Genomic DNA, 22,400 nt, shown 5'->3' on the forward strand with positions numbered 1-22,400 from the left:
GTTCCATTTTCCAAAATGTGGAAACCAATGTTGATCTTATTATCAATGTTGTGACTGTTAAATTTCTGAGTGAAGGCAAAATAAATGTCCTTTGCTGAGACTAAGGCTTTTTCTTCATTAGACACTTCTGATGATTTCCCTTCATAGAAATTCTTCAAATTGTTACCACAGGTAGTTAAAAAATACAGAATGTGACCTACATATGACCTTTGTTGTGAGTGGGCACGGTTGTATACTGAGTGAATCTAAAAGCAAAGATCTAGTGTAATTTATAAATGAAGGAATGAGAGTTTATATTAGAATACATAAAATATTCTTTTTCCATCTTTAGTTTTCATTGTTTTTCTTCATGAATTTGTTATTAAATATCCACATATAGAAACATCTGCTGCATTTTCAGTAAATACACATGTAGGACTCTGGATATGTTTTATCATTTGTGTTTATTCATTATATTCATTGCACTGTATATAAGACACAGTAGCAATAAACACAGTATAATTGGAAAAGCCAACAAGTTCAGCCCCAAGTAGCCATTTGAGTGCAGTTTTCCCAACATCGCAATATACCATTGTTATTTCAAACACCAGTTAGGATGCTGATAGATGCAAAACAGCATTTTCATATCAAAAAACAACAAATTGTTTCCTGAGGTGTAATTCAAATATCAAATATTCCACATTCCAGAGAACAGAAACAAATTTTACTGACATATATAAAGTAACTGGTCCAGCCACCATGTTAAACTCTCATTAGTCAGAAAACATTAAGGTGCAATGGTGAAGTTACTGAGCAAATTAACAACACTGTATATCTGCAGTTGTGGCTTTTATAACAAGCCACACTGAAATCCTTAACATGCTGTCTTTTTTTTGTCTGCAATAATTCTTCACTCTCACTATAAAAATGTTAATATAACTTTTACAGATAATTATAAAACACCAAGAGAAACCCTAATATTACAGTGTAACATGTCAATTATCTCTGCCCACACACACTGCATGATTGTCGATTTTAGATTATAGTGCAAAAACATTGAGCAAGCAATGTCAGTTTGTACTTTTTCTCATTAAACATTACAGAAGTAAAACAATATTGCTATAAATTATACAAGCCTGATAAACTTTCCCAGGAGGAAACCAGAAAATTACATAAATATACAAGTTTTAAATGTTCATGTGTGTATTTTCACACATTCATAAAAGAACAGCAAAGCAATCAAGCAAAAGGAAATTACACAAACTATGAAGGAAACAGTATTTTTTTTGTAATCAACAAGTTGTGCAATGAGTAAGCCGAGGGGTTTTCAACGATACAGGCACATGCTGGTGCTCTGATACAGGTACATGTAGGCATCACAGAAGAGACGCTTGGCCACACCTTTCATATCTCGAGGCACCTGATTGGCCAGCTCGGCGGGAGACATTTCCAAATACATGCCAACCTCAGGACAGTTTTGCACCTCGGGGATGTTGAAGCCATCAATTTCTCCTGAACACAATGACACAACTGAGCCCAAGAGAATTTGTCAAACTGATGCCTGTGATGAGACTGTGCATAAAAACAGGCTGACTCACCTTGTCTGTCCGCCATGCTGTCGAAGAAGATCCAGTCTTCACTGTTCGGTCCGTATTTGATGAAGGACACGTAGTGGCTCGTCTCGATGCAGAGCACAGCAAACAGCTCCAGTTTGTCCCTGGTCATCTGTGTGTGAGATTTGCCGTGATCCAGGTAACCTTTGGGAACGTCCAGAGCGTCTGGCTGGTGGGACCGGCGCTGAGGATGAGAATGCACCTGAAGAGACAGGCAAACTATTGTCATTATCTATTTTTCTCTTATCTTCTGTAGTCTTATTTTTCATATTTTTTTTATTTTTCAATCCTCCCTAATGTGATTGTTTTCTAATGTGCTACCTAACTGACCAACTCAGGGTTTCTGCAGTGTTCACCAAGTTAAACTTAAAACACACAGAATGCAATTTAATACCTGTTTCACAGTCATACAGACCAGAGCATGAATGATATCAATGAAAACCAGTAGGGATCATATGGCCTAGAATTATTTACCAAGTACATGAAGTCACCTTTTTGTCATACCTTCCCAGCGGTGTATTACAATAACTCCTCATAATATTATCAAATAATCATTATTGTATAGCTCAATGCTGATTCTAATAGCTTTTATTTTTAGAGATATTTGTTTGTTTCCTCTCTGTATTACAGCTCTACCCTTTAATAGCAGGCAGAACCGGTGAGGTGTTGAGGTGGGTTGTATCACATGGAAAACTGATGTCAATGCATAACTTCTATAATCAACAAGGCCTTAAATGACAGTGACACAAACCTTAAATGAGCACTCTTTGCAGAAAACTTTGAATCCCGTCTGGCTGAAGAGGGGATCTTTAAAACAGTCGGCACACTGTTCCTCAGCCAGGTGTCCACACAGGACGCACTGCTGAGGACCTGAAACACACACACACACACACACACACACATATCACACGTTTTATTCACTTGTGTTTTTTTTACATATTAGTCTGTGTGCACTGTGCGTATGTGTCTGTAAACCTTCAGAGAGGAGGTCAGTGACGTCCAGCTCCAGAGAGGGAACGATTTTTTCAAACATCTTGAATTTCTTTCCAAAGCGAGGCATCTGGAGGATGAGGCAGGAGGGCACCTGTAAATATGAGACAATGAAATAAGAAGATTACACACTGCACTGACAGAACACACAGAAATGAAGGAGATGAGAGGATGTGCTGAGAAAACTGTCCAACAGAGCCATCTACTGGAAAATTAAGAGTAATGAGGGAGAGTATCAGCTGAATGAGTCTGATATCATCTCACCACTTTCCCAGAAACTGTTTCATATTAGTTACACAGACTGATAAAAAATAATAATAAAATAATTGCATGATTGGAAATATTGAGATATTTTATATTATGGAATATCAGCCTGAGCCTATAAGCAGCTGTTCAGGAATTTGTTCTTTTCAGCTTCAAAAATGCAAAGATTTAGGTGCTTAATATGTTTTTTATTAGGGACACATGTTAACTAGATTTATAGATCACCTTCAACCACACAATGTGAAGTGCTTTACAAGCCTCACATTCATCCACATACTGTACAAATGGCAGCGCTGCCATGTAAGGCCTGCTAAGGTTCAGGATCTTGCTCACAGACACTAATATACTGAGGAATAATAGACAGTAAATCATGTTTTGATAGTGAAAATTATCACACAGAAATCCAGGGGGGTCTCACCTCTGCCAGTTTGAGTCCTGAACTGTGGAAAGAATGTTCCAGCAGCTGCTGGACTGTAGGCAGCACCAGACTGTGGTTCTGGTCCAGGAAGATCTGATAGCAGTAACTATCCTGCACTTTACCATGAGCTGAGCTAAATGGGAGAAGACCAGTAATTAACAACCATCTCATAAAGGAGTTGTCACAATTCATTATACGTGAGCTATATGGTGGGACATTAGTATGTAAGTGTTTAGCAGTGGTGTTGTGAGCGTACAGTTTGAGTAGAGGGTCCAGGGCGAGAATATGGTGCATGATGACAATGAGGAACTCCTCTGGGTCTAAAAGGCAACAGTCACATCAACAGTCACTTTAAACCAAATAACATATCATGTGGTTTTAAGCTTTCAACAACTCTGCACGTCACACTGACCTTTCTCATCCGTGGTGAAGGAGTGACTGTAGCCATGTTTCTGCAGCTGCTGCCGCAGCTTCATGATGTGCCGTCCTTCCACAAAGCCCTTACTGCAAACAACACACACAACATAACATGAGTGTTTTTTTTAACAAAAAGAATTAAATATTTTGCAAAATACATAAAATATAAAATACATAAAAGCACCTTCGGAGGGGGTTGACAATGTCATGGAGTAGTGTGTTCTGAATTGGGGTATCTCGAGGTGCTGTTGATTTAAACAGCATCGAGTCCAGCACAGAGGAGCAGGAAAACAAACTGAAAACACAGAAAAGAACAGTGGGTTGACATGAGAAAAGTCACATGACAGTACGACAAAAAGCAAAACTCTGCATTAAATTCAGGGCTGCTCAGCTTTTCAAACTATTGCCTTCATGAGCTATGTGAATTTGATTGTTGTTTGCTACAGTTCAGCAGGTGACCCACAGAGAAAAGAGAGTTTTGAAAATGCTGTCTGATTACAATTTTGTTATCAGTGTCTATAGTAAAACCTTTCCTAAAAATATTGTTCACAGAACTAGTTCATAAACTCAAGCAGGTTATAAGTCTGTACAAGTTAAATTCCACCGTGTACAGAAACTAACATCTGTCTGGAATATAGGAATGAATGAAAAACATCTGCATGCATCACAATCCATCTTATTGCTCATCATATATTCATCATCCTGACCTGAAGAGGGCAGCATCCATGTAGCAGGAGTTGCAGTGGCCTTGGATCCCCTTCATTCGTCCAATCAGAATCTGGTTAACCTGCTCAGTGGTGATGGGAGGAACAGTCTCCAACTTCCCTGTGCTGTGCTCTGTTTCTCTCTCTGACGCAACACACAATCACACACAGAAATTATTATGTCACATCAAACCATAACACATTACACAGCAAGCAGGTCCAGCTGGAGATAATTTCTGATGCAGTGTTGCCCCCAGCTGTTGGATGAGCTGGTAAATGCAGTATCCAGCTTAATGTGAGATAGTATCTTGTATGCATTATGTATGTACACTCACTGGCTACTTTATTAGGTACACCTGTTCAACTGCTCGTTAATGCAAATATCTAATAGGCCAGTCACATGGCAGAATCTCAATGCATTTAGGCATGTAGACATGGTCAGAACTATCTGCTGAAGTTCAAACTGGGCATCAGAATGGGAAAGAAAGGTGATTTAAGTGACTTTGAAAGTGGCATGTTTGTTGGTGCCAGATGGGCTGATCTGAGTATGTCAGAAACTGCTAATCTACTGGGATTTTCACACACAACCATCTCTAAGGTTTACAGGGAATGGTCCGAAAAAGACAAAATATCCAGTGACTGGTTTCTTGAACATGACAATGAGTTCATTGTACTCAAATGGCCTCCACCGTCACCAGATCTCAATCCAATAGAGAACCTTTGGGATGTGGTGGAACCGGAGATTTGCATCATGGATGTGCAGCCGACAAATCTGCAGCAACTGCGTGATGCTATCATGTCAATATGGACCAAAACCTCTGAGGAATGTTTCCAGTGCCTTGTTGAATCTGCCACAAAGAATTAAGGCACTTCTGAAGGTAATAGGGGATTCAACCCGGTACTAGCAAGGTGTACCTAATAAAGTGGCCGGTGTGTGTAGTTTGCAATGTGGTGTGTATATACTCTGCTGCCATCATGACCACTATGTCCACAAAAAGGGCACTAAGAGTCCCCACAGTCAAAACTGTGTATCAGAACATGAATTTTATGTAAAATAATCTACTGTGAACGAGAGGAAGTAGAAGTAAACTGATCAATCCTGTTCGAACCTGTGTCTTCCTGTTTTGGCATCTTCTCACTGTGACTGGCTTGAAAGCGTGAGTCAGAACGCAAGGAGCTCAGCTTCACAAACAGAGCTCTCTTGGAAGGACACGTGAAGATACGCTTGTCTTTAAAGGTGCCATCACTCACTCCCCTCTCTTCCTCCTGCAGATGAGATACAGACTGATTTGACCGACGTCTTAAAGGTTACATTAAATAAAGAAAAAATAATAATTTTCAATTATGTAAAACTTTTGAACTTTAACACCATCATCTGTGTCACAGTAGATTTTGATCAGTTTTAGATGCTAGAGTTAGGTTGTTTAAATGAGTTCCAGCATGTTCAGTGTTTCTCTACTGCATACAAGAACAGGTTAAACCACTGTACTGAAACTATATATATATTAGTTTAAATTAAAATTGTTGCCAGGCAGGTACTTTTTAGCTTTAAATCTGCACAATAATATGTCAGTATAAAGATTACCAGCTCAAGTCCGGCCATGATTATCCCTGAATCAGTCAGAGTGCCGATCCAGCGGATGATTCCATATGAATTTCCTGCACCCAAAGTCACCTCTACCAGAGAGTTCACAGTCAGACCCATGTACAGATCATCAGTGTTTGGTTCCACTGGCAGTGATTCAACGTCCATGCTCTCTGGATCTATAGTGAAGAATATACTTGACTCAGATTTATCACAAATGTGGGAAATGGCCACACACTTCATCATGTAAATAGTTGCTCAAACCTGCAGGAACCTCTCCCTTCGCGACACTCTCTAGTTGAACTCTAACTTCACCCCCTCTCTTCCCATTCTCATCTGTCTCCTGGAAACAACAACACAGAAAACGTATTAATGTTGGGTTAATGTCAATTGTGTTCAAAGGAAGTGGTGAATATATTCTAAATCTGAAGGTTTAGTTGTATCAGGGAGCTCAAGGGTGAACAGGAGCATAGAAACTGTGGCAGCATGGTCTGATGGCAAAAAAGAAACTTGCAGTATGTGGAAAAGTTACTTGAAAAATAATTATTAGCATTGCCTCATATACAGTACATACAAGGGAAGCCTGAACAACTACTGATCAACTAGAATCGACAGTGATCATGTGATCAAAAGCAAAAAGTTTATTTTAACAGTGACAGGATGGTTGCAAATTTCATTAACTTATTTTTTAAGACATTCAAGATTTTTCTACTGTTATTCACAATAAAATACAAAAAGTAAGGTCAATTTTATCATTGCAAAAATAATTTATAAGCTAATGCAATTGGTCACTTATTACGAATTAGGCTACATGACTGGTTTAGGCTTTCAACCAGAGGAGAAACACAAATTTATAATTACAAATATTACTTACTGTGGAGATACGAACAAAATGTTTTCCATCCTCTTCCTCCAAACCTAGCACCATTCCATGGCGACATGTATTACTGATGAAGTAAGTGACTCTGTCCCCGACGTTTAGCTCTTCTGTTTGTGGCTGTGGATGGTGGGAGGGTTCTGGGACAGAGGGCGACAAGGAACTGGGAACCACAGGCCTGACTCTGGAGAATGGGGCAAAGATGCCACAATCTTTTGAACAAGAAAAGAAGGTTTCATGCTGGAAGGACCCATTGGTATTCCCCTTCCCCTTGTCTGCTCCCTGGTGGCAGAGAGAAACACAGCAGGACCCCTGAATTATTGTCAGACAGTGATAATACTTTGACAAAAAAAGCACATTTCTAAAGGGTCAGTTAATTCACATTACAAAAAATAAAGACTATAAAGCCCCACCTGCAGTTCAATCCCAAAGAAAGTTCCTGATAAAGAATATGGATATTTTGGCTTAGTCAGCCTTCCAATGTAGCGGATGATGCCTCTCAAGTCCTGTCCTCCATCCTGCACAATAACTGGAGTGCCCTTAGTGAGTCCTCGTGCTGTTTGGAGAGCAGCTCCCTCTCTGAACCACTTCAGCCTCTCTGCGTCCTCAGGCAGGGCCAGCAGCAACTCGGCTTCCTCTGCACTCAGTGCCGTCATGATATTCAAGTCTATCTCATAATTTAACGATGTATGTGAGTTGAAGGGGTAGACTGGCAACTTTGTAGGAGAGTCACATCTTTGGAGCTCTGATCTGTACTTGTATTCACTGATGTAACATATGCGCCCAGCTTTGATGTGTCCAGGATATTTAGGAGTTTCTATTATTATGAAGTAAAGGTTGTCTGTTGATGTCATGTTGCTGAGGCCAGGAGATGTAGCTGGGTACTGTACAGAAACACACACACACACACACACACACACAGTGTTGATATACAAGTGCTAATAACAACAACAAACAATAAGCCTATTACTAACTTAGTTAGCTGAAGACCAGTTTATTAACTCCAGCGAGCTAAACTGGAATTAGCTGGATACCAGCTTATTATCTCCTGCTCTAACTAAAGACATATAAACACTGTTATTATACAACGGCAAACTGAAACTAAGCTAGCACTATAAACGTAAAATGTAAAATCAAAGGAACATCGTTAATCTAGAATAAGTCAGACTGATTTCCTCTCTTTCTTAAACGAACATTTGTGACAAATTTGGCGTACAATAACGTTACCTTCACTTGTTCAGCAACGTTAAAGTTTTCTTTCTGTTGTTTCTCCGCTCCTTGTGGTTTATGTCCAACCAGCTGTCTTGATAAGTTTCACTTCCCCTTTCATTTCATTTCAGAGCGGCGTCAGTTTCACGGCAAGTTAACCGTTTCACGCTGGACGCTGGAGTTAGCTTCCGATTTGGCAGCTAAGATAAAAAAAAGTCAAGAGGAACTTCACGCCAACATGCAGTGCACTGCAAGTACCCGGATGATACACTCAAAACGTTAAAAAAAAAAATTGTGCGTAAAACGATGGACACTTCTCGCCCTCAGCAGTCGCCATCTTGGCTACGTAGCGGAAAGGGAGGGACCATTAATGTATTTCCAACCTTGTCAAAACAGCGACCGAAGAGGGAGCACACATCGTCGGCGCCGATGGCGCCTTGATTTTTACGTCGCATGACACCGAAGGCACGCAAAGGAAAGGAAGACGTTTATTTTGAAGTCAAGTGAGCAAAGCAGCCGGCTGGTGGGCGTCCACCATCGCGGTCACTTGTTGCGATCGTCATTTCCGTTAAGTGTACAACGGTAGTATTTACCCTTTTGAAATTCACACATTACGCCAGTGAGTGAGTGTACTGTGTACACTGTGTACTACACGCCAGTGCACTGAATTAAGTATCTTATTTGAGAAACAGCACCACTTTCACAGTTGTGAAACCGTCACTTTATTTGTGAAGATGCTAAACAGGGAGAGTTCACTGCTTCTGCTATAGAAGTCTATAAGAGTCTACAGCTCTCAATTTAATTAAATAGTATTTAAGTTATTTATTCCCTTTGATACACAACCAAAATATCTTCGTAGGTTGTTCAATTGATTAATTTACTCTTGGAATTCTCTCACCCTTCTTCCAACTGGCCATAGTCAATGAAGCCAAGTCATTGCTTCTGCCAATCTCATTTTCCTCACTTGTGCTAAAACCTTTACTGTGGCCACTTACTACTAGTAAAACCTCCATGTAAGTCTGTCTGTGTGTGTGGCCTTATTTTACTATATTTGTGGGGTCGGCAAACTAGGCACCCACTATACTTGTGGGGTGGGGTGGGGTGTGTGTGTGTGTGTGTCATCAAGGAAAAATGTGGTCCTGGAGCCTGCTACTGTAGCAGGAACTACCACAGAGGTGGCAGGTGTTTTAGAATGACTGTCAGTCTGTGGACAGATTTTAATCGCAACTGTGCAAGATACAGTCACAAAACTTTACAGGAGTGTAGTTTAGATCAAAAAGAAGTCCAAGTTTGAAGATGGGTGTAGTCTGATTACTCATGGGTCAGAAGGTCAACATGTTGACAGGCGTGGCTGATGTGATCCCATTGCAATTTCCTTCTGTCTTACTATCTGTTCTTGTTACACTCTGTTCATGTCTTATTTTCCTTACTTTTTCCTTCTGTCTATCTCCCCTGTTCTCTATTCCTATTCCTGTGGTTCTGTTACTCATAGTCAAATGCATAGCTTCAACCCTGTCCCTATTTTTCTTTGTCATTTTCCCTTTCCCTCTCTACTTCCCTTGTCCTTTTAATTTCTTTAGTTTTTTTTCCCCAGTTCTCTGTGCTTTTGTTTACTTGTCTTTTAATATTGTTTCTCGCTGCCTTTCCTACACTCTTTCTCCCCTTCTTTTCCCTTTCTCTTATGCACCTCCTTTCCATGTAGCCCTCACCATTTTGTAACTTTATTTACTTTCTGCACCCTATAGAAAACACACTGACAATACAGATTTAATGCCTCAGACTTGTTTACAATGTGTTATGACCGTGCTCAGGTGGACACAACAAAATGCAGACACACACACCACAGATAACAATTAATAAAGAATATTTTTAACAGACCAACTTAAACCGAATTAAAGTGCTAAATTCAATATACAACATCTGGTGTGGTGTGCATGAGTAAAGGATGTGATTGCAGGTCTTTTAAGGTGCAAAACAAAAGGATGAACTAAGATGACATAAGATCTTAGATAAGATGACATCAACGCAGAATGTGGGGTGCTTGTGTTGAAGAGCAGTGAGTGGTTAGTTTGCAGCCAAGACTTATGCCCGGGAACATACTGGACGCTACAGGTGTTCCAGGTACACCAGACAGCTACCTACAGAGCATTGCTATACAGACTAGCATGAGATCCAAATCTCAAGAAGACCCTCGTAGTGATCACAAATGTATATCAGGCAGGACCAACCTCACCTGAAACCAAGATTTTCTGGAACCGAACTGCCACAATTCATCCAATTTGTGCAGGGTGGAAATTGTTCAAGAGGATACAGTTGCCTTTTCTACTTTTAAGTAGAGTTGTAGTGAGAAAAAGTTTGTGTAAATAGAAAAAAAATGCACTGCACTTGGTGGAGAGATGGGCATGGGCCATAGAAGAACTGGACTTATTTTCACTTAAGTCTGGTTTATGTTATTTGACATTGGCCTTAATAATTTCTTAATTCAACATTACAGAAGTAAAACAATATTGTTATAAATTATGCAAGCCTGATAAACTTTCCCCACAACAAAGCAGAAAATTGTACAAGTTTTAAATGTTCATGTGTGTATTTCACATTCATAAAAGAACAGCAAAGCATTCAAGCAAAATGAAATTACACAAACAATGAAGGAAACAGTATTTTTTTTCTAATCAACAAGTTGTGCGATGAGTAAGCCGAGGGGTTTTCATTGATACAGGCACATGCTGGTGCTCTGATACAGGTACATGTAGGCATCACAGAAGAGACGCTTGGCCACACCTTTCATATCTCGAGGCACCTGATTGGCCAGCTCGTCGAGAGACATTTCCAGGTATGTGCCGACCTCAGGGCAGTTTTGCACCTTGGGGATGTAGAAGACTTCTCTTTCTCCTGAACACAATGACACAACTGAGCCCAAGAGTATTTGTCAAACTGATGCCTGTGATGAGACTGTGCATAAAAACAGGCCGACTCACCTTGTCTGTCCGCCATGCTGTCGAAGAAGATCCAGTCTTCACTGTTCGGTCCGTATTTGATGAAGGACGCGTAGTGGCTCGTCTCGATGCAGAGCACAGCAAACAGCACCAGTTTGTCCCTGGTCATCTGTGTGTGAGATTTGCCGTGATCCAGGTAACCTTTGGGAACGTCCAGAGCGGCTGGCTGGTGGGACCGGCGCTGCGAATGAGAATGCACCTAAAGAGAAAGACAAATTAACAATGATGAATGAATTAATGATCATTGTCATTTTCTATTTTCTTCTATAGTCTTATGTTTGGTTATATCCATGAATGTCTGTGACTGAGCAAGTGTTACACTTTTCCCACTGGCCACTGCTATTTCAAAATGACAAAACGCAAAGAGTCTCTATTACGTCATCAGGGTGTGTTGACAGTGGATCCACAAGAATTTTCAACTTCTGTACTTCCTGAAAATCTGATTGGGACCTTTATTTACCTCAACTGCTTAAGGTGACTTGCATTTATTAGAGGCACGTCTTTCTTTCAAGAATTCCCTCTGTTTGATATGTATTGTTGGTCATACCAGTATTTAAGTAAGATCACCATTTCAAATGGAGTTTATTTACTGCGTGACACAATAGCCAAACAAATGCAGTTGAAAGTATGCATAAACACACTAAAACTAGCAAAAAAAGTATCGTCCTCTCTAACTTCCTAGTCTGAATGCGGTCAAGGCTCAACTCCCAGGTCATCAATGCTGAAGTCCAATTTGAGTCACGAGTCTAGAAAATCAGGACTTGAGTCAGACTCATTCCTGGTATGCAGTGGTCAGTACCTACTAAAAGTAGTCCACGGAAGGACAGTTGGTGAACTGGTGACAGGGTCATAGGCGGCCAAGGCACATTGTTACCATGGGGAGGCTGTCCCATGTGGCGTAATCCCACAGAAGAGCTACTGTACCACAAACTGCTGAAAACCTCAATGTTGGCTATGCTAAAGCTTGCAGAAAACACAGTGCATTGCAGCTTGCTCATATGGGGCTGCGTAGCCGCAGACTGGTCAAGTGCCCATGCTGACCCCTGTCCACTGCTGAAAGCGCCTAAGATAGGCATGTTAGCATCAGGGCTGGACCATGGTGATATGGTAGTAGGTAGCCTGGTCTGATTAGTCATTCTCTTACGTCATGTGGACGGCCGGGTGTGTGTGAGCATCGTTTACCTGGGGAAGAAAGAGGCAAGCTGTCGGAGGGAGTGTGATGCTCTGCTGGGAAACCTTGGTTCGTGGCATTTAATCCGATTAAATATCACCTACCTACACATTACTAGAACAACATTGCTGGCAATGGTATTCATTTATGCCAGTGGCCTCTTAAGCAGGACAATGCACCCTGCCACACTGCAAGAATTGTTCAGGAATGCTGAGACGAACATGACAAAGAGTTCAAGGTGTTGTCTTGGCCTCCAAATTCCCCTGATCTCAATCTGATTGAGCCTCTGTGGGATGTGCTGGAAGAACAAGTCTAATCAATGGAGGCCCCATCTCGCAACTTACAGGACTTAAAAGAGCTGGTGCCTGATACCACAGGAACACCTTCAGAGGTCTTGTGGAGTCCATGCCGCGATGGGTCAGAGCTGTTTTGGGGGCATGACGGGGACCTACATAATATTCAGGAGGTGGTTTTAATATGTAATGAATCAGCATTAAACTATGCAGTCTATTTGACTGTATAGTTCAATGATGATTCTGATAGCTTTTATTTTCTATAGATATTTGTTTGTTTCCTCCCTGTATTACAGCCCTTGCAGATAAAATCACACAGGTGTCCAGACAATGACACAAACCTGAGATGAGCACATCTTGCAGAAGACTTTGAATCCTGTCTGGCTGAAGAGGGGATCTTTAAAACAGTTGGTGCACTCTTCCTCAGCCAGGTGTCCACACAGGACGCACTGCTGAGGACCTGAAAAACACACACACACACACACACACACACACACACACCACATGTTGTATTCACTTGTGTTTTTTTACATGTTAGTCTGTGTGCACTGTGCATATGTGTCTGTAAACCTTCAGAAAGGAGGTCAGTGACGTCCAGCTCCAGAGAGGGAACGATTTTTTCAAACATCTTGAATTTCTTTCCAAAGCGAGGCATCTGGAGGATGAGGCAGGAGGGCACCTGTAAAGATAAGACAAGGAAATAAGAAGTCCAGGAGATGAGAGAATCTTTGTCCGACAGAGCCAGCTACTGGAAAGTTTGTTCCTTCATCAGATAGAATGACAGACCTCTCACTCACTTTGATACTGTTGTGCATTGCATTATTGTTTTCAATTAAATCACCTTGAACTTTCTTCAAATATGTATTAAAAGAGCAAGGCCAGTCACACACACACACACATACACGCACGCACACACATAGATATAAACTATATGTGGTGTGAATTTACTGTACTATAATTGATGCTATGTTCTAAGTTTGATTGCATATTTCTTTGTCTATTTTCTAATGCATAGTTCCACGTTTATCATTTTGCTTTCCTCAGCTACAGCAGCTGTATTCTGTGAATTTACAGATAGTTTTTTTTAACTGTCTAATTTTTTCAAAACTCTACACACATCTAAAAATGCACACAAAATGCAAAGTGCCACAAAATGAAACACTGCATTGAAAATATCATACGGTAAAAACATCTAAAATCCAAGTATTTGCATCAAATACCAAACACTTTTTCAGTATAGGAATTTTTTGGATACACCATGTTCTAAATCTAAAGCTCCTCTGTTTTCCATAGGCTAGTATATATAGTACATTTCCATACAGTGTTCTAAAGTGATCTTCTGAGAGGTTGAAATGTTCACAGTACAATAATCACTAATGCAATGTTGACACAGAATATAGTTATTTTTCCAACATGTTACTGTTGTAACTGCAGTACAGTGTTGTGTCTGAGCATTTTTACTCTATATTTTTGCAGTTCTCTTTTTCTGAAGTCAGTCAGGTTTTTATCAAAACATTTGGCGTCTAAGTCTTGAAGCTCTGGTGAAAAGGTTTAATTCTTTAGTGACAATGTTGAAGTGATTGACTGACTTTGCATGTTTTGACACATGTGAACAAGGTTTTGATTTAGAGTCTTTTGCACAAGTGATTTAATATTATGGGAAATGCATTAACTATTTTGAGAACTGCATATATATATAAACATAAAAAGAAATCCAGGGGGGTCTCACCTCTGCCAGTTTGAGTCCTGAACTGTGGAAAGAATGTTCCAGCAGCTGCTGGACTGTAGGCAGCACCAGACTGTGGTTCTGGTCCGGGAAGATCTGATAGCAGTAACTATCCTGCACTTTACCATGAGCTGAGCTAAATGGGAGAAGACGAGTAATTAACAACCATCTCATGAAGGAGTTGTCACAATTCATTATACGTGAGCTATATGGTGGGACATTAGTATGTAAGTGTTTAGCAGTGGTGTTGTGAGCGTACAGTTTGAGTAGAGGGTCCAGGGCGAGAATATGGTGCATGATGACAATGAGGAACTCCTCTGGGTCTAAAAGGCAACAGTCACATCAACAGTCACTTTAAACCAAATAACATATCATGTGATTTTAAGCTTTCAACAACTCTGCACGTCACACTGACCTTTCTCATCCGTGGTGAAGGAGTGACTGTAGCCATGTTTCTGCAGCTGCTGCCGCAGCTTCATGATGTGCCGTCCTTCCACAAAGCCCTTACTGCAAACAACACACACAACATAACATGAGTGTTTTTTTTACAAATTGAATTAAATATTTTGCAAAATACATAAAATATAAAATACATAAAAGCACCTTCGGAGGGGGTTGACAATGTCATGGAGTAGTGTGTTCTGAATTGGGGTATCTCGAGGTGCTGTTGATTTAAACAGCATCGAGTCCAGCACAGAGGAGCAGGAAAACAAACTGAAAACACAGAAAAGAACAGTGGGTTGACACGAGAAAAGTCACATGACAGTACGACAAAAAGCAAAACTCTGCATTAAATTCAGGGCTGCTCAGCTTTTCAAACTATTGCCTTCATGAGCTATGTGAATTTGATTGTTGTTTGCTACAGTTCAGCAGGTGACCCACAGAGAAAAGAGAGTTTTGAAAATGCTGTCTGATTACAATTTTGTTATCAGTGTCTATAGTAAAACCTTTCCTAAAAATATTGTTCACAGAACTAGTTCATAAACTCAAGCAGGTTATAAGTCTGTACAAGTTAAATTCCACCGTGTACAGAAACTAACATCTGTCTGGAATATAGGAATGAATGAAAAGCATCTGCATGCATCACAATCCATCTTATTGCTCATCATATATTCATCATCCTGACCTGAAGAGGGCAGCATCCATGTAGCAGGAGTTGCAGTGGCCTTGGATCCCCTTCATTCGTCCAATCAGAATCTGGTTAACCTGCTCAGTGGTGATGGGAGGAACAGTCTCCAACTTCCCTGTGCTGTGCTCTGCTTCTCTTTCTGACGCAACACACAATCACACACAGAAATTATTATGTCACATCAAACCATAACACATTACACAGCAAGTAGGTCCAGCTGGAGATGCATGTAAACACATCAAACCCTAAATCATTACACAACAATGTTATATAAATTACGTATGTAATTTGCAAAACAAAAAATACACTGTGAACTGAATGTACAATATCTCTGTATATTGTACATTTCACTTTTACTAATTTCTCTATTTACTATTTTTAATGGTGATTGGGACAAAGGTTAGAACTCTACAAAAATTATCTTTTGCAAAATTTTGTTGCCATTATTTTTTTTAAAATACATCCTTCAAATAAGTGGACAGTAAACAATACAAAGGTTGGACTTATCCAAACTATTTGTCACTCTGCTGCCACCAGGACCACTGTGTCCACAAGAGGGCACTAAATCCCCTTTTCCACTGGTCAAACACCTGCCAAGATCCGCTGACATCAGGCTTTTGTTGGCAATGGAAAAGGGAACAATCGGCATTCACACCTGGGTGAAATGACTCTGTAGATGCAGGTATTTATTGGCTCTGGCTCTGTAAACATAACACCCAAATGAACATGCAAATTTTTGTCCCTTTTCCTGCTGTAACATCTTGCAGAGCACAAACACTGTAAACACACCTGTCACCTGTACAGCATGGTGCTGTTAAACCAGAGACTGTAAATAAAGATGGACATAGCCTCCATGACGTCCCACATAGGTTTCTGAATAGTGGTTTTGAAGCTCAGAGTGGGTCATTCCGTCGTCGCCATTTTGCCAGTACGTGATTCCACCGAACTCCCGGCTAATACAAAAATGGGCAAAGCAGAGGGGCGTGTATGGGACCAAGACACCAGTTCATCCCGGCTTGTGGCAGGCATACATTTGAATAATTGTCACTGAAAGCTGCACGCCCTCAATTATGCAGAACTTAAGTTAGTTATGTAAGAACCCCCCCCTAACATGGGAATCTATGGGGACTGACTCATTTTTGGAGATGTGACATATCCATTTCACCAGTTTGCACGGTGGCTAGCAGCTCACTCTTTCTCCCCTGCGGCAGTGTGCGTGTGCTCTGTAAGTGCATGTTGTGACATTGCTCCTTGCAGTTGTGTGTGTCCTCAGTCCGGACAGAATGGCATATTTGACTGGCAGTGGAAAAGAGGTCAATGGGCTTTGTAGAAGCCATGAATGATTTCCAAAGAGGACTGGATTTTGTGGTTTATATTTTGGGTAGTTATGGTTTATATATTGTTATTCATTAGTCTTTGTGATAAAATTTATTAATGTCATTGTTTTGGTGCAATCACTGTGTGGCATCATGGGTGATGCCATGGATATTAGGAGTTGATTTAAGCTCCTGTTCACCTGTGTGTGGGAGGTGGAGTGGGAGTGAATGGGTCGTTGTATTTTTTGTTTACAGCCACTTTCTTTTTGATTGCTGTAGTTATTTTGATCATAAGTTTGTGCACGATATAATAAGTTGATCTTTTTGTTAATAAAGGTTTTTGTTTTGTGCATATTTAGGACTGGCAGCAAATCCTTTTAGTAGTGTGTCAGACAAATCAAACCATGCCCAACCTCACCCTCCCAGCAACTTTTGTTTCCTGAAGTTGCTAGAGGCTTTTATTAGATGGTTTTCCTGTGTTTAAAAAACTGCTTCTACCTGCCAATTTTGGTGTAAAAAGGGTATAAATGTCCCCACAGTCAAAACTGTAAATTGAAACACATGAAGTTTGGTATAATCTACTGTGAACAAGAGGAGGTAGAAGTAACTTCATCAATCCTGTTCGAACTGTGTATTCCTGTTTTGGCATCTTCTCACTGTGACTGGCTTGAAAGCGTGAGTCAGGAAGCAGAGAGCTCAGCTTCGCAAACAGAGCTCTCTTGTAAGGACATGTGAAGATACGCTTGTCTTTAAAGGTGCCATCACTCACTCCCCTCTCTTCCTCCTGCAGATTAAAGAAGATGAAATTTGTAGAGTGGTTAAAAATTTAGTTTTAATGACTTCAACCTTAGTGTATGTAAACTTCTGACTTCAGCTGTATAATAGTTTCAATTGTTGCCAGGCAGGTACTTTTTAGCTTTAAATCTGCACAATAATATGTCAGTATAAAGATTACCAGCTCAAGTCCGGCCATGATTATCCCTGAATCAGTCAGAGTGCCGATCCAGCGGATGATTCCATATGAATTTCCTGCACCCAAAGTCACCTCTACCAGAGAGTTCACAGTCAGACCCATGTACAGATCATCAGTGTTTGGTTCCACTGGCAGTGATTCAACGTCCATGCTCTCTGGATCTATAGTGAAGAATATACTTGACTCAGATTTATCACAAATGTGGGAAATGGCCACACACTTCATCATGTAAATAGTTGCTCAAACCTGCAGGAACCTCTCCCTTCGCGACACTCTCTAGTTGAACTCTAACTTCACCCCCTCTCTTCCCATTCTCATATGTCTCCTGGAAACAACAAAGGAAACTTATTAATGTCTTGCAAACTGTGAACTTGTGTTCAAAGGAAGTGGCGAATATATATTCTAAATCTCAAGGTTTGGTTGTATCAGGGAGCTCAAGAGTAAACAGGAGCATAGGAACTGTGGCAGCATGGTCTGATGGCGAAAAGAAACTTGCAGTATGTGTAAAAAAAAGTTACTTGAAAAATAATTATTAGCATTGCCTCATATACAGTACATCATGTTGCTGAGGCCAGGAGATGTAGCTGGGTACTGTACAGAAACACACACACACACACACACACACACACACACACACACACACACACACACACACACACAGTCTATATACACGTGTAAATAACAACAATACGCCTATAACCAACTAGTTAGCTGAACGCCTGCTAGCTAAATTGGAGTTAGCTGGAGATCAGTTTGTCTCCCGCTAGCTAAACTGGAGTTAGCTAAAGACAATAATGAACACTGTTATTGTACAACGTCAAACTGAAACTAGGCTAACACTGTAAACGTAAAATGTAAAGTCACAGGAACAACTTCAATATAGAGCCACTCAGACTGTTTTCCTCACTTTCTTAAACGAACATTTGTGACAAACTCGGCCTTAGTTACCATTACCTTCACTTGTTCAGCACCTTAAAGTTTGCTTTCTGTTGTATCTCCGCTCCTTTTGGTTTATGTCCAACCAGCTGCCTTGATAAGTTTCACTTCCCCTTTCATTTCATTCCAGAGCAACGTCAGCTGGTATTTCGCACTCTTCTGGTTAACGTTACAGTTGTAGCAAAGTTAGTACAAGTCTGTAAAACAATTAAACAACATATTTCTTCGAAAGAGGTCATTTAATGTTAACAAGGAAGAGTTTCGTTTGTTTAGAAATCAGTTGACAACCTGCAGTACGTCGTGCTATAGGATGTGGAAAGGGGGCGGTAATCTCTCAGTGTTGTCTTACAGGCAACCCACGGGTTTGCCAGAGTAGTACATAAAAAACTTTGTTCAGGTGAAAATAGGTTTAGTCACATGATGCTGTGTTTAAATTTGGTTGTACAGCATTCGTACTTTGAGCAAGTAAGTATCTCCCTCGTTCCTACGTTTGCAACTTCATTCAGAAGTAGCTGAAACCAGAGCTTGTTTAAGTCTTTTTTTGTTTTGTTAAGTCTCCTTAACCAAGTCAAGTCTCAAGTCTTCAGAGGCTAAGTCAAGGTGAAGCCTCAAGTCTACAGCGGTGGTACTAATAAAACATTTAGGCAGAACTCCAAGAGGCACAATGACATTCAGAAGAATATTTTGTCAGTGTTTATAGGTCACCAGTCTTAATGTGTTTAAGTCTCAAGTAAGTCTTGAGTCTGGTTTAAGTCAAAGTTTCAAGTCTACAGCTAAAATATTATTATTGTCTAACACCTCTGTTTTGTAATTATTGCAACAGTTTACAGCCTTGTTAACTGATTGACCCATTATCAGAACAATTCTTCCAAATTTCAGGGGTCAGTTCAATCAAATTCCAAAAATTTAGAAACGCTTTCTCACTTACCCCTGGCAGTATCTATTCAAGCACATAGTTCAGGTTTTGAGCTATCTTCCTCTGTGATTTCTGATATGACCCCAGCACACTGGACATGAACTAATTTCTTTGTTGTGTGTATGGTATTAAAATTACACAAGAGCAGCTTTTCTTTCCAATTATCGTGGATAATCCACAGACTTAAATGAGGACATTTTTCACAGGAAATACTTTCTGGCAAAGAGACAGAAAAGCAAAGGCTGTAGATAAATAACAAAACATAGTCTAGACTTGAGTTTATAACAAAAGAAAATACTAAAATCAACTACTGATCATTTGGATTTGCTTCTTCTATCATAATCACATAAGCTCAATGTGTCTTCATTGAGAGATAAAGATAATCAGACATACATGTAAGTACAGTTTCGTGGCATGGGTGCTTTCAACCTTTTTTTTCTTCTTTTTTTAAAACCTTCATTTGTTAAATTGAGAAAATACATTTTTAGTCATTTTTAGTTGAGGCGATTTAACAAAACGACATTTAGGTTTATAGTAGTACATTTTTGTTATGATGATATATTTTTTTTACCAGGAATATATTTTCTTTGTGGTTTTTAAAATGTATTCTGTTATTTTGAAGAATTGGAATTTTAAGGAAATTTGTTTTAACCAAAATTTCATTTTTTTCATATTTTTTTTTTAAAGATTTGGTGTCCTCGTTAAACAGGGCGTATCATATTTGCCAAACATTGCATAAATAATATAACTGCGCCTTCTATGTGTACAACATGACGATATGTCTGTAATGAAACTCCACCTTGCAAGACAAGACTGAGAGCACAACCCTCTATTAACTGTACTCTGTGATTGGACAGTATCAATACCGTCATATGCGTGGGCATATTCACGTCGCTGTTTGATGACGTACCCTTGGGTTGTAAACATGGAGGAGAGAGAAGCGTTGAAGAGGCAAATTGAACTTCTTCAGAGTAAGTCTTGCTTTGTAAATGTCGACAGTTGTATGAGCAGCCAGTGGGTTAAAAGGATGAAAATACACAGAGAGCTCCTGGTAGGATGTGCGGCCCGCGCTTTCTGATATTTAAAAACGAACTTTAACCGTCAGCTTTTCCTCCAACCAACCGTCAACGTTACTCACTTGGCTAAAAATAGACACGTCTCTGCCCTTCATAACATAGGATATTATACATGTATCCAGCTAATATACTAGTTAATAATTTCTGTTTAGAAGCACATAAGTAGTAATTTATTCTAGTAACGGTTAGCTACCAGTAACAGGTTAATAGTTTTACTCGTCGGTTCTCAAGGCATACCGGTAAACGGTCAAAAAAACATAGTTTATCATATCATAACTGCTTGACTTTGATATTGTTATATCTAATATATCAGAATGTCGATTACTATAATGTTAAATTTCCTTGCTGCACGTTGTTTATTTTGTGAAACAACCCTTTAAAATAGGTTTTATTTTCATATTATCAGTTTACAAGTGATTGACAACCAAATCACCCCATTTCTTTTTAATTTTCAGATCTCATCAATAAACACAAGAGTGTCCATGGTGATGCACCGTTTGAAAGAGCTGAGCAGAGGCATCTAGAACCTCCAACATCAGCCAGAGGCAGAGGTCATAGTGCATCTGTCATCCATCCTCACAGCTCCAGAGGGAGACTTTATGCTCCTCAGACCCGTGGAAGTTGGAGGAAAGCGTACTCTCTGAGAAACAAGAACCCTCAGTCTTCTTTTGGACATCACTCAGCTTCAGCCTTCTCTGTGGATCAGTCTAGTTCCCAGCCTATATCTCGCAGCATCTCACTGCCCAGTCACAGCAGAGGAGAGGAGAGCCATAGAACCAAAACTTCCGCTTTATCGTCAAGGATTGTTCAACAGAAGAAAGAGGAACATGTAAGCAGCATCACAGGGATTATAGAAGATGCAACAAAGAAAACACCCACAGACGCCCTGTGCAAAAGTGTGCAGTGTAAAGATGGAAAAGGAAGTTCAAGCTCAACAGGTACTAGCTTGCAACATGAAACGGGACACAGACAGACTCAAGAATTTCAGCGGAAGACTGAAAGCAGGCGTGTTGTCCTTCCAGGGAAGATGGTCAGTGGTTCTTCAGAAGTGCCATCTTCACTCAAGACCAATACCTTGACCAAGCAGAGAAGCTCCGAAGTACAGATCAAACCTCCCCTGACCAGCAAAACCGAGTCTAAACTGACTCCAGCAATTCCTACGACTGGCAATACTGCTCAGTTTAAGATAGCAAAACAACCTTCCCTTGACCTCACATCTCAGACCAGACTGGCCCAGGTCAGTACATCTTTTATGAAAAAATCCAAGTTCACTTGGGTGAAGAGCCAGAACGTGGGAGGAGTGGAGTCCAGACAAGGTAGCTCTATTTCTTCATTCACGGGAAAAGCTGTAACTGTTGCCCCAATGTCACTCTCAAAAGCTGGAGTTGCCAGTGGAAGCTCCCCCTCGCTCACAATCAGTAAGAGAACCCCTGCCAAGAAGTTACCCCGAAAGCTTAGCCCAGTCACCGTCGCCCCGAAGACCTCCAAGTACAAATGGGTCTCCTCTTCTGCTGGAGTCCAAGCCAAGGTGTCTCGTAAACCACTGTCACCCAAAGCCCTGACTCTTGCTCAGAGAGCTCTTGAAAAGGGAGAGGCCACCAAAAAACTCAGAGCACCCTCTACTCCCTCTGCTAAAATAAAAAAGGCAACCAGCCCCTCACTTAGTAGCCGTTATCGCTGGAAGGCTGGGGGACAGACTACGTCTGGAGCAGCGACAGCAGGGGCAGCAGTGGCTCGTCGTAGATCTGCCTTCCACTGGACTTCTGAAAAAAGCAACAAAGGAGTGAAAGGAGGGCTTGTTGTTTCCCCATC

The 22,400-nt window shown here is 40.5% G+C and overlaps 3 protein-coding genes and 1 long non-coding RNA gene across 4 annotated transcripts; 1 reads left to right on the plus strand and 3 right to left on the minus strand.

Moving 5' to 3' along the window:
* Positions 1–424: 424 nt before the first annotated feature.
* LOC111227570 (ubiquitin carboxyl-terminal hydrolase CYLD-like) lies at positions 425–8,419 on the minus strand. Its single transcript, XM_022753116.1, has 15 exons — positions 8,075–8,419; positions 7,261–7,731; positions 6,845–7,129; positions 6,235–6,313; positions 5,971–6,149; positions 5,495–5,651; positions 4,389–4,530; positions 3,866–3,976; positions 3,677–3,768; positions 3,521–3,584; positions 3,265–3,397; positions 2,568–2,676; positions 2,344–2,462; positions 1,578–1,794; positions 425–1,491 (listed from the first exon to the last, which is right to left on the minus strand). Exons 2-15 carry the CDS (start codon positions 7,699–7,701, stop codon positions 1,307–1,309), a joined length of 2,313 nt encoding a protein of 770 aa, XP_022608837.1. The 5' UTR covers positions 7,702–7,731; positions 8,075–8,419; the 3' UTR covers positions 425–1,306.
* A 423-nt stretch (positions 8,420–8,842) lies between these two features.
* On the minus strand, positions 8,843–17,762 carry LOC111227494 (ubiquitin carboxyl-terminal hydrolase CYLD-like). Its single transcript, XM_022753015.1, has 11 exons — positions 17,643–17,762; positions 17,345–17,471; positions 15,369–15,510; positions 14,846–14,956; positions 14,658–14,749; positions 14,502–14,565; positions 14,246–14,378; positions 13,087–13,195; positions 12,858–12,976; positions 11,035–11,251; positions 8,843–10,948 (listed from the first exon to the last, which is right to left on the minus strand). Exons 1-11 carry the CDS (start codon positions 17,760–17,762, stop codon positions 10,764–10,766), a joined length of 1,419 nt encoding a protein of 472 aa, XP_022608736.1. The 3' UTR covers positions 8,843–10,763.
* A 38-nt stretch (positions 17,763–17,800) lies between these two features.
* LOC111227550 lies at positions 17,801–18,906 on the minus strand. Its single transcript, XR_002665343.1, has 3 exons — positions 18,615–18,906; positions 17,907–17,985; positions 17,801–17,821 (listed from the first exon to the last, which is right to left on the minus strand). It is a non-coding gene; the product is annotated as an uncharacterized LOC111227550 (long non-coding RNA).
* Positions 18,907–20,428: 1,522 nt separating this feature from the next.
* On the plus strand, positions 20,429–22,331 carry LOC111227496. Its single transcript, XM_022753016.1, has 4 exons — positions 20,429–20,483; positions 21,044–21,904; positions 21,968–22,123; positions 22,273–22,331. The coding sequence occupies exons 1-4, from the start codon at positions 20,438–20,440 to the stop codon at positions 22,329–22,331; spliced, it is 1,122 nt and encodes a 373-aa protein (XP_022608737.1). The 5' UTR covers positions 20,429–20,437.
* The last annotated feature ends 69 nt before the right edge of the window (positions 22,332–22,400 follow it).

This window comes from Seriola dumerili, unplaced genomic scaffold (assembly GCF_002260705.1).
Source record: "Seriola dumerili isolate Sdu_G_001 unplaced genomic scaffold, Sdu_1.0 BDQW01000189.1, whole genome shotgun sequence".
NCBI lineage: Eukaryota > Metazoa > Chordata > Actinopteri > Carangiformes > Carangidae > Seriola > Seriola dumerili.

Excerpts from the sequence above, each read along its gene's own strand:
- LOC111227496 (XM_022753016.1), top strand. The coding sequence starts at position 20,438 with ATGGAGGAGAGAGAAGCGTTGAAGAGGCAAATTGAACTTCTTCAGA. Across the intron at positions 20,484-21,043 it reads GCAAATTGAACTTCTTCAGA|ATCTCATCAATAAACACAAG; the intron begins GTAAGTCTTGCT and ends TTTAATTTTCAG. Across the intron at positions 22,124-22,272 it reads AGTCCAAGCCAAGGTGTCTC|GCTGGGGGACAGACTACGTC; the intron begins GTAAACCACTGT and ends TATCGCTGGAAG.
- LOC111227494 (XM_022753015.1), bottom strand. The coding sequence starts at position 17,762 with ATGGGTCTGACTGTGAACTCTCTGGTAGAGGTGACTTTGGGTGCAGGA. Across the intron at positions 17,472-17,642 it reads TCATGGCCGGACTTGAGCTG|GAGGAAGAGAGGGGAGTGAG; the intron begins GTAATCTTTATA and ends TTTAATCTGCAG. Across the intron at positions 14,750-14,845 it reads ATTGTCAACCCCCTCCGAAG|TAAGGGCTTTGTGGAAGGAC; the intron begins GTGCTTTTATGT and ends TGTTGTTTGCAG.
- LOC111227570 (XM_022753116.1), bottom strand. The coding sequence starts at position 7,701 with ATGACATCAACAGACAACCTTTACTTCATAATAATAGAAACTCCTAAA. Across the intron at positions 6,314-6,844 it reads ATTTTGTTCGTATCTCCACA|GAGACAGATGAGAATGGGAA; the intron begins GTAAGTAATATT and ends TGTTGTTTCCAG. Across the intron at positions 2,677-3,264 it reads CAGGACTCAAACTGGCAGAG|GTGCCCTCCTGCCTCATCCT; the intron begins GTGAGACCCCCC and ends TCATATTTACAG.